We start from the raw sequence: 12,097 nt of genomic DNA on the forward strand, positions 1-12,097 counted from the left end.
CCTGCCACACTGCCGCTCAGCCTATCGCCGGCCGAGTCTGACTTCGCTGCGGCTGGTGATTGGCTGAACGCAGTATGACTCATCCGACCACCGGCAACCAGGAAGTGGATCGCGGCGGAGACCAGAGACGGTTACCGGAGGCACCAGGGGAGAGGAGGAAGGTATGTACATCTTTATTTTTTTACTGCCGGGGACAATTTTTATGTTCTGGAGTTCTCCTTTAAGGAACAAATATGTGTATAGATTGATGTGTACAGGATCTTTATTATAATCCATACGAATGCTCTGACATTGCACAGATGTAGCAGAGCTGAGTTTTTGACTGTATCATGTAACTTATGGAGACAACCCCTTTCCATGTGCCCTATTAGAAGCCTCTCTAGGGCAGTGGTCTCCAACCTGCGGACCTCCAGATGTTGCAAAACTACAACTCCCAGCATGCCCGGACAGCCGTTGGCTGTCCGGGCATGCTGGGAGTTGTAGTTTTGCAACATCTGGAGGTCCGCAGGTTGGAGACCACTGCTCTAGGGGGTCTATTAGCGGCCTCTCAAGGGGGTATGCATGGCTATATAGCACTGATAATGAAAATTCGAAACTTAAAATTAAATCTTTAATAATCTTCTCTTAAAAACAGTATTTAGTATCAAAAAGGAAGAGGAAAAAAATATACATACAAAAATCTTTTTTCGGTAACCGTCATAACTGACAATTCATATACTCCTGATCGGGTGTCATCTAGAGATGAGCGAACTTACAGTAAATTCGATTCGTCACAAACTTCTCGGCTAAGCAGTTGATGACTAGTTCAGCTTTCAGGTGCTCTGGGCTGGAGACTCTTTACTAGGACTGTATCCACCTTTTCCAGCCCACCGGAGCATCTGAAAGCTGAACTCATTTATGCAGGATAAAGTCATCAACTGCCGAGCCGAGAAGTTCGTGACGAATCGAATTTACTGTAAGTTCGCTCATCTCTAGTGTCATCCATAAAGAGTAGTGCACAATCACTAATAATGTGCTAGAACAGTGGAAAATGTTCATTCCCGTACACGCTTTGTGCATATCGTGGCCATAAAGGTATATCCACTTTTGGTCATAAGTAAATATATCTATGTGTGGTATATTACTTTGGCGACCCTTTATTTTAATGCTAATTTAATTGATCATTACAAAACTCAAGTGTACTGCAAGTGTATATCCTATAATGTAGATATCATGTATGCAGATGTGACAGAGTTAAAGGGGTACTCCGGTGGAAAACATTTTTATTTTTAAAATCAACTGGTGCCAGAAAGTTAAACAGATTTGTAAATTACTTCTATTAAAAAATCTTTACCCTTCCAGTACTTTTTAGCAGCTGTATGCTACAGAGGAAATTCTTTTCTTTTTGAAATTCTTTTTTGTCTTGTCCACAGTGCTCTCTGCTGACACCTCTGTCCGTGTCAGGAACTGTCCAGAGCAGCAAAGGTTTGCTATGGGGATTTTCTCCTGCTCTGGACAGTTCCTGATACGGGCATCAGGTGTCAGCAGAGAGCACTGTGGTCAAGACAAAAAATGTATTCAAAAAGAAAATAATTTCCTCTGTAGCATACAGCTGCTAAAAAGTACTGGAAGGGTAAAGATTTTTTTTAATAGAAGTCATTTACAAATCTGTTTAACTTTCTGGCACCAGTTGATTTAAAAAAAAAATATATATATATATATATATATATATATATGTTTTCCACCGGAGTACCCCTTTTAAGTTTGAACTGTGTTGTCTGTGCAGTTAAAGTATTTAGTAAGTTTGCAAATTTTTGCTTTTCTTATTCTTTACAGATTTTGATATTTGAAATTTATGTTATGTTTTTGGAGATTATAATGCTTCACATTTAGGGTATGTTCACACTACAGAGAGTGAACGGAATCTCCACTCGCAGAATTTCGCGAGCGGAGATTCAGCCTGGCAGGCGGCGGCAGGACCGCGAGGCACTGTGCCGTCACCACTGACGGCTATGCAGTACTCGCGGACTTCCGCGCAATGAATGAACATGTTCTTTCTTTGCGAGGAACAATTTCAGCCGCTGAAATTCCGCAGTGTGAACGGGTCTCGTGGAGACCCATTCACACTAATGTTAAATTCACACCGCGGGAATTCCGTAGTGTGAATATACCCTTAATGTACAACTCTAGTATCTCTATTGTATCAGTAGAGCTTTTACAGTATAAAATCCCATCTGATGTAGAGAATTGTTACCTGAGCAGGTTTTGCTGACTGTCATGTCTTCCTTCTATTTCAGGTGGTGTCCTCTTGTGATGGTAAGCAGCAACAGCAGTAGCACTTTACCCTTTATGTACTTTTCACTGCTTGTCTATGTTATCGTGTACTCTGACGCCACCTAGATACATTTCCACATTACTGCAGATACCGGTTTCATTCTGCAACTGCCAACGTACATTTCTGTGTAATAAATCTGCAATTACTATATATACTTGACTCTATTATTGCATTAACCATTATTTTCCTGCATATTGTGTTCCTGTCAGGGAATATGAAGTTACAGTGCAAAGATTTTATATTCTTCACATCACCGCCCGCTGAGGGGCGTAACAGCATGCCGCCCGCTTCACAGGCTTATAAGTTAGGATTGCAGCGGGTCTTAGGATAGTCGGTGCTATCGGTCCCTCAGCCCTTGTAATACTACTCCCAACATGGAACAGACTCTGTTTTATGCACGCCCCCTCCCATAGACTTGCATTGAGGGGACGGGCGTGACGTCACATGGAGGCGGAGTCCTGACGTCACGGACTTCTGTTCCCGTAGTCGCGACTCAGACCCTCCAGTGGTTCCAATGAAAAAACAGGTGGGTGCCGCATGCAATAATGCGGGGGTCCCCTGCGGCAGGACCCCCGCGATCAGACATCTTATCCCCTATCCTTTGGATAGGGGATAAGATGTCTAGGGTGGGAGTACCCCTTTAAATGGGTTTCCCCGTGCAACTATTGCCTGTGTGTTTCTGTGCTGGGACAAAATACAGGAAGTGGTGGAGGGGTAACAAGCAGGGCTCTGTGCAGCCTCCAGGCCAATTGTCAATCATCCTGATGTGTGAGCTGGGGGGGTGCACAGAGCCCCGCTTATCTTCATTAATCACATACCTCCCAACCATCCCGGATCCGGTAGGACATTCCCGTTTTTGGGGTCCTGGAACGCCCCCCTCATGTCCCGCTACTGACACCTCACACCGGCTCTACAAGCAAAGCCGGGAATCTACAATTGAGGAGCTACTGCAAAGAGCCACATGTTACTCACAGAGAAGGGTAGGTCACATGATCGAAGGGAGGCCGGTCACATGATCGAAGGGAGGCCGGTCACATGACTGTTCAGTGACCAATCAGGAAGCAGCACCACCAGTACACCAGGGCCTCTAGTGTTCGGCTGTGTGCTTCTATGCTGCTGCTAGGAGTCTGAAACTGCAGCCTAAGGGTGGGTTCACACTTTCAGCAGGCCAGCTACCACAAAGCCCAGCAGGAGCAGGGTCCCCCAGAACCAGAGGCTGAGACCCTGCAGGCAGGACCTCCATCAGGGCAGTACAGACAGCAGCAGGGGCCCTGGCCTAATATCTCCCTAATGCTATGTGTACTTTATGCCTGGTGAGATGATCTGCAGGATGCTATGTGTACTTTATGACTGGTGAGATGATCTGCAGGATGCTATGTGCACTTTATGTCTGGTGAGATGATCTGCAGGATGCTATGTGCACTTTATGTCTGGTGAGATGATCTGCATGATGCTATGTGTACTTTATGTCTGGTGAGATGATCTGCATGATGCTATGTGTACTTTATGTCTGGTGAGATGGTCTGCAGAATGCTATGTGTACTTTATGCCTGGTGAGATGATCTGCAGGATACTAGGTGAGCCTTATGCCTGGTGAGATGATCTGCAGGATGCTATGTGCACTTTATGTCTGGTGAGATGATCTGCAGGATGCTATGTGTACTTTATGTCTGGGGAGATGATCTGCAGGATGCTATGTGCACTTTATGTCTGGGGAGATGATCTGCAGGATGCTATGTGCACGTAATGTCTGGGGAGATGATCTGCAGGATGCTATGTGCACTTTATATCTGGTGAGATGATCTGCAGGATGCTATCTGCACTTTATGTCTGGTGAGATGATCTACAGCAGCTAATAAGTACAGGAAGGATTAAGATTTTGAATATAAGTCATTTACAAATCTGTTTAACTTACTGGTACCAGATCATTTAAAAAATAAATAAAATAAAATAAAAATGTTTTCCACCGGAGTACCCCTTTAAAGCCATGTTCCCACATGCTGATAATCCCTGCAATATCGCTATTGGTGAATCAATGAGGGAAAGGATACAGTTGTACGCTACTACTCCGCGAGTGCACGCAACGACTCGCAGGCCCCCTAGTGTGGCTGCTTAGAGCGGCGGATTGCTGCTGCGAGCAATCCAGGGGGGCGAGGGGGTCAAGTGGGTTTTCGGCAACTGCAGGAGGCACAATATGGGTCGGGTCACTGTCGTATCTGCAGTGTAAAATACGCTCCGGATCAGTTATGTGTGACCCTACCCTTAAAGGGGTACTCCGGTGCTAAGACATCCTATCCCCTATCCTGATGCCCCGTGATCTTTCACGCTGCACCCCGTTACCATCAGCCCCCGGAGCATGTTCGCTCTGGGTCTGATGACTGGCGATCACGTGGACGGAGTATTGTGACATCACGTCTCTGCCTCCGTGTGACGTCACGCCCCCTACCATAGGCTTGCATTGAGGGGGCAGAGTGTGATGTCACACGGGGGCGGAGCTGTGATGTCACAATACTCCGGCCCCGTGATCGCCAGTCATCAGACCCAGAGCGAACATGCTCCAGGGGCTGATGGTAACGGGGTGCAGTGTGAAAGATCACGGGGTCCCCAGCACCGGGACCCCCGCGATCAGGCATCTTATCCCCTATCCTTTGGATAGGGGATAAGATGTCTTAGCGCCGGAGTACCCCTTTAAAGAAGTGCAAATTTTGAAGGAGACTGGGCGTGGTTAGGGGTGTGGCTGATGGCAAAGTTAGGGGTGTGGCTGAGGGTATGGATAGGGGTGTGGCTGAGGGTATGGTTAGGGGTGTGGCTGAGGGCAGGGTTAGGGGTGTGGCTGAGGGCAGGGTTAGGGGTGTGGCTGAGGGTATGGTTAGGGGCGTGGCTGAGGGTATGGTTAGGGGTGTGTCTTGTCCCACTTTGCTCTAAGCAAAAATTGGGAGGTGTTAATCAGAGCCGTGGTTGTCCAGCCCAGTCACAGCAGAGTGATCTCCCTGCTGCTGCCATGGCTCTGCGTGTCCACTCGTAGCCGCAGATTTCCCGTCGGCAGTCGCGAGCAAACACACAGAGCTATGGCGGCAGCAGCAGCAGCAGGGAGCTCTCCCTGCCGTGGCTCTGTGACTGCTAGCAAGGCATCCGCAGTGTCAAATACACTGCAGGTGCGCTCCAGTGTGACCCTACCCTAAAGCTGTAAAATGTTAAAGGTGCAATAACACGGGTATAACAAAATAACAGAACTTAGTGAACTTTAGACAGTATGGTCTCTTGTACAAAGAAGTGCAACAGCATATGTGAGGAGTAGAGATGAGCGAACTTACAGTAAATTCGATTCATCACGAACTTCTCGGCTCGGCAGTTGATGACTTATCCTGCATAAATTAGTTCAGCTTTCAGGTGCTCCCGTGGGATGGAAAAGGTGGATACAGTCCTAGGAGACTCTTTCCTAGGACTGTATCCACCTTTTCCAGCCCACCGGAGCATCGGAAAGCTGAACTAATTTATGCAGAAAAAGTCATCAACTGCCGAGCCGAGAAGTTCGTGACGAATCGAATTTACTGTAAATTCGCTCATCTCTAGCGAGGAGGTACCTCTTTCCAGTCATGCACAGTAAGACATGTATGGGGTATGTTAGAAATATTATTAACTCCTCCACTGCTTGGCTCCTAGTGACTAAAATATGTAGAGTGAGGAGTGCTCTGTCCCCTCTTTTCCACAGTTAGACCTAAATCCTTTACCAGGGACCACATGCCTGGACTCCAGCAACTAACCTATGGTGATTCCCACAGTCCTATGTAAAGGGAAGTGGAGAAGTTGTACAAGTGCCTCTTTTGCATTCCTGGTACGGCCAGATAATTATGGCTTCATGTCATGTTTTTCATATTGAGGAAAGGGGATAAGCGCTCCATAGAGTAGTATTGTTTAAACCCCAATGGTGGGAAAGTAATATAAATTGACTGCTCGCCCTGGGTAGTTGTGTAGCCACATACACAACAATGGTAGTAACGTGTAATCGTAGGTCATCTGCTGCCCTCCGGTAGGTGTATAGCGGAAGATTGTTTGGCTTTAAAAGGACCCGGCTCAACGGCGCTGATCGACCAGACAAGAAGTAGGTAAAAGAGAATTTATTGACCAGAATGCAACGCGTTTTGCTGCGCAAGCGCAGCAAAACGCGTTGCATTCTGGTCAATAAATCCTCTTTTACCTACTACCTGTCTGGTTGAGCCGGGTCCTTTTGAAGCCAAGCAATCTTCCATGTTTTTCATATTGACCAGAACCACAGATGAACACTATGGATCATGTAACTGTGGGAAAAGAGGGGACAGAACACTCCTCACTCTCTCACTAAGCAGAACTAAGACTAGACTGGTCTAAGGCTGCATTCACACCTCGTATTGACAGTACGGGTGCCGAATCTGGCTAGGGGAGGGGAAAACAGGGCGCTCCCGTACCCCAGCTGGACCGGCGCTGAACTCCATTTACTTTAATGAGCCGACCGGAGTCAAATGGTGACTCCGGTCGGCTCATTTTTGAGCCGTATCCCGTTTCCTGACCGGACCGAAAACCGTAGTATAGTACGATTTTTGGTCTGGTCACAAAACCAGATACGGGTCAAAAATAAGCCGACCGTAGTCACCGTTTGACTCCAGTCGGCTCATTAAAGTAAATGGAGTTCAGCGCCGGTCCGGCTGAGGTACGAGAGCGCCCGGTTTTCCCTTCCCCCAGCCAGATTCGGCACCCGTACTGTCAAAACGAGGTGTGAATGCAGCCTAAACCAGATTCCTGCCCTCTATCTAAGGGGGGGGGGGATGGGCCAGGTAGGATCCACCCACAGACTTTAGCATGTTCTTCCATGTAAAGTATATGTAACAGTGTCTGTAAAAGGGGCCTAATGCAGTCTCGTCCTATTTGACCAGCAAGTAGTATAAGACTACATTAGGGAAGCTATATCAGAGGGGAGAAGGAGCCAAGATGGCAGATAGCACCTGTACTAAAATAGGTAAACACAAGACAAGAGCCTCTGCACTATCCTATGATAACATCTGCACACAAAAGCAAATAAACAATTGCAGAAGTGCTTCTTTAATATCCTATTTACTTGTATTCCTTAGGAAATATCAATAATAATATTCAAGATGCTGACATAGAAAACTGTTCTGCCGCAGATCTATTACTGATATGAGACATAATTGTATAACTAACCCGTCTGTGATCTGTGATATTCTCCTCAGTTCCTGCACAAGTTTCCTCCATCTCTCTGAACAATTACCAGTCGGTTAATACTCTTGGAGTCACATGGACAAATCCAGGAGGAAAAGTGGATTATTATATAGTTAGTGTAACAGGAGCCGTCAATAACACAATACGGACTAGTATTCCACAAGCAATTTTCCGAAGATTATTACCAGGCAGAGAATATACCGTCACTGTACAGACAGTCAGTGGGAACTGCAGCCAGACATCTGCTCCAGTGACAGAGGCCACATGTGAGTATCTTCAGGATCTGATCTATAATGACTTTTTATACCGTATTTTTCGCCATATAAGATGCACTTTTTCTTCCCCAAAACTGGGGGGGAAAAGTTGGTGCGTCTTATACGGCGAATACACATTAAAACCCTGTCCTATCGCGGCGGTCCCTGCGGCCATCAACGGCCAGGACCCGTGGCTAATACAGGACATCACCGATCGTGGTGATGCCCTGTATTAACCCTTCAGACGCGGCGATCAAAGCTGACCGCCTGCGCCTGAAGCGAAAGTGACACTAACCCGGCTGCTCAGTCGGGCTGTTTGGGACCGCCGCGGTGAAATCACGGCGTCCCGAACAGCTTACAGGACACCGGGAGGGACCTTACCTGCCTCCTCGGTGTCTGCTCCGTGACGGGATCCCCTGCATGGCCGGCGCTCTCCTTCGTCGTCATCACGTCGTCGCACACGCCGTCCCGTCATCCAATAGGAGCAGCGTGCGTAGCGACGTGATGGCGGTGACGGAGAGCGAGGATACCGGGCATCAGAGACATTCCAGAGCGACGGGGACACCCCGGGGACGCGGCGACAGCGATGGAGGGCGACATCCAGGGCAGCAATGACGGGTCCGGAGCGGCGGGGACACGTGAGTATTACCTCCTATACCAGTGGTCTTCAACCTGCGGACCTCCAGATGTTGCAAAACTACAACTCCTGGCATGCCCGGACAGCCAACGGCTGTCCGGGCATGCTGGGAGTTGTAGTTTTGCAACATCTGGAGGTCCGCAGGTTGAAGGTTCAGAATCTTTTTTTTTCTTCTAGATTTTCAGCCTTTAAAATTGGGTGCGTCTTATATGCCGGAGCATCTTATATGGTGAAAAATACGGTAATCCTCTGTTACAGTCACTCTTACCTTATTATACATTTGCTGTCTATGTTCTCATCTGTCTGTATTTTATTCTTTTTTTTGTGCAGATCCAACCCCACCTGGAAACATAAACTTTATCTCAATTACAACAAGAAATGTGACATTATCTTGGTCAGAACCAGCATATATGAAGGATTTAAATAAGTCCTATAATATTATCTACTGGAAATGTTCCTTAATGAAGTTAACTGAGACAAGTAACACAACCAATATTACCCTTCTGAACTTGATGTCTGGGACTACGTACACCATTAATGTGGTCACAGTCGGAGTCCGGGGGTATCAGAGTTCACCTGTCAGCAAATCTGTCTGCACAAGTAGGTTTATAGTTCCTGTATGTAAACAGTAATGTATAAGGGTAGCCCCCAGGGACAGTTGCAATGTAGGTCAGCTGGGAGTATTAGTTCTTTAAATGTTTTTTCATGGGGCAGGTGCTGTAGTTAACCTTATTCTTCCTGTGAACCTAGATAACTTCCCAAATTAGTTGTTCCTGAAGAAATACGCAAGAATGAGACCTTAGGACACTAGGATTCTGTGAAACATTTTTAACAACTTTACTGAAACTTCTTGAGCAAATCCAATAGACCACAGCTGCTTTGGTACATCTTGGAATGTTACAACTTTAAGTCAGATGAATGGATATTTGGTCACTGTCCCTTTAACCTCTTCCCGACCCATGACGTACATGTATGTCATGGGTTGGGTGAGGGGAATATGGTGCGGGATGTAATCTCAGGGTGCCAATGGGTTGCTGGTGATCCCTGGGGCCTTACCTGTGCTCCTTGGAATTACCTGGCTATGTGCTGACTTAGACAGCCCTTAGCAATCGAGGGCTGATTACAAGGATTAATGTAATGCAATAGCATTCATTGATCTATGTAAGCCATCTAAGGCTTATGACAGGTCCCCTGGGGGGGGCAAAAAATGTGTTATAAAAAAAATGTTTTTAAAAATATACCCCCCCCCCCTTTCCCATTTTTCAAATAAAACACTGTAAAAAAAAAAAACATATTTGGTATTACTGCATGTGTAATTGTCCGAACTATTTAAGGAATACATTCCTTACCCTGCACGGTCAACAGTATAAATGCGAACAAATTCCAAATGTCAAAATTCCTGATTTTTGGTCACATCACAAAATCGAATAAAGTGAAATAAAAAAGCCAGAACTAAACAAAAATTACAGCTTATGGTGCAAAAAACCCTAACACGGCTTCATAGGTATAAAAATAAAGTTACAGGGGTAAGAACGTGGCAATTAATAGAGTTTTATTTAGTTTTTTTTTTTCATTTTTTTGTACCATAAAGCAAAACAAAAGTTAGCCAAGTTTGGTATCGTTAAAATCACACTGACCCATAGAATAAAGTTTGCATGTTAGTTTTCCCCTACATATATATTTTTTTCTAGCTTCGTAATATATTATATGATAAAATAAAGTGTGCCAATGAAAAGTACAAATTGTCCCAATAAAATAAGCTCGAATACAACTTTGTCAGTGGAAAAATAAAAAAGTGATGGGTCTTAAAATGTGAAAAGGAAAAAAAAACGTAAGCCGCAAATCAAAATTTTGCTGGGTCATGAAGGGGTTGAATGGTAGGTTTACAGCAGATTTACTGAATTTAGGAATCTCTGAGATGTTTCTTATCATGTGTAAGTGTACCGACAATTGCAGATGTAAGTATAGACAAATAAGTATTATTCCTCACAGGTGTTTATAGCCCAATTGACTGAAACTACTGATAAAGAGCTTTTACAGCTTGCGGGACTTGTGGGGAAAAACCTTTAATGATATGACAGCCAGCCGCTACTAACTCCGACCGTTGATCACTAAAGAAAATTAGTGTATGGCATAGAGGTCTTTGTTCAGCTTTCTTCTCTCTGACAAAGACAAAAAAAATTCCCTTTTGGAGATGAAGAACTTGAGAACTTTATCCTGACAGAGTGAATATGAACAGTGACTGGTGTGAAGACAGGATATTACCTATATAATACACATGTGGTATAGGTGTATGTATGCCTAGCAGGAGGGTAGCTGAGGCACTTGAAGCACTGACAAAAGCCAAGTGCAGACTGAAACTAACAAGTTTAGGTCCACCCCTTGTCCTGAGCAAGGGTCGCTAGACTAGGAACTTTTCACTTCTCCCACTACCATTGGTTGGGGGAATCATTTGACACAGGCATAACTCATCTGTTAAATTGAGACATATTGTAAGCCTTTACATTCTTGAATACCTGTATTTTTTTGTTTTTTGGGCTGTGATAAAAAGTGTCATTTTTCAATATCACATAATAACGAAGGTTATTAAGTACATGCCACGTGCTCACCAGTTGTCAAAGGATATCATGTCTATAGACAACATGACACACTATATACTATTTCAGTATAGATGTAGCAGGAGCGTCGAGAGTTCAGAGAAGTACCTTATTTGTAGAGCTAGTAGTATCCAATCAGATAACAATATAGCCATGACAATGTATACCCCCACAAGTTAAATATATATTCAGCCAACACACTAGGAGGAGACATATACTTTTAATAAACCAAATTTGTATATTTATGGATAGTAGACACATGATCAGTTAGGATACACACGCCCACATTTATAAAGGACACAACTTCAATCATGATGGACACACCCATCATTTGGGCATAAGTTGCTCCAGAGAAAGCCAGGATAGATGGAGGAACGGACGAGGGTCTCCAAGGAAGTCCTGTACAGCCCTCCAGCACAAGGAGGATGACAGCTGGAGGAAGCTAACAAAGGCAGGCATTTTGATGGACATTTCAAGATGGATCCACCATGCTGGATGAAATGCTTAGGAAGAAATCCCAACTGGTGAGACAAGATTTATGGACATGCCTACATAAATAACCAAATTCCACATAGAGCTAAAACATCCATTTATTCATATCCTTAAAAAAAACTCCCATAGTAATCAAAAACTAAGGTTTAAAAAAGTACAAAAATATATGCGTATTAAATAGGTTCTCCTATGATGAACACCTGCATATCCCAACGTGTTTCCCCGTGTATCCTATAATATACAGTGGTTCATCAGGGGATTACAAAAAAACAAGTGAGAAATTTATATAAATATGCACACAGATTGGGATGATGTTACAAAGTGGCACAGAGAATTTATAAGTTATTACATATAACGCAGATATAAACAGGTAGATACATTATATGCAAGCGGCAGTCAGATGTTAGTATAGCATAAATATGCACATAAAATGAAGCCTTCAATAAATCACTTAGAGGCAGACATATAGCTGGACAAATTGCTTGAAGCATCTGGTTAGTGTTGCCAGTCCTCCAGGTAGTAATATGCCAACATAAGATATCAAGAGGTTATTCACTGATAGATGAGCACCTTCCTATGGATCAAACAG

General features: G+C 44.7%; 1 protein-coding gene across 1 annotated transcript in view; it reads left to right on the forward strand.

Moving 5' to 3' along the window:
• Positions 1-53: 53 nt before the first annotated feature.
• The window catches only part of LOC130277524 (receptor-type tyrosine-protein phosphatase beta-like), a 279,946-nt gene continuing 267,902 nt past the window's right edge, over positions 54-12,097 (forward strand). The window contains exons 1-4 of the mRNA XM_056528200.1: positions 54-161; positions 2,277-2,295; positions 7,540-7,794; positions 8,750-9,019. Of these exons, the coding sequence (XP_056384175.1) occupies positions 75-161; positions 2,277-2,295; positions 7,540-7,794; positions 8,750-9,019 (631 nt within the window). The 5' untranslated portion in view covers positions 54-74. The remainder of the gene's footprint in view (positions 162-2,276; positions 2,296-7,539; positions 7,795-8,749; positions 9,020-12,097) is intronic.

This window comes from Hyla sarda, chromosome 6 (assembly GCF_029499605.1).
Source record: "Hyla sarda isolate aHylSar1 chromosome 6, aHylSar1.hap1, whole genome shotgun sequence".
Lineage (NCBI taxonomy): Eukaryota > Metazoa > Chordata > Amphibia > Anura > Hylidae > Hyla > Hyla sarda.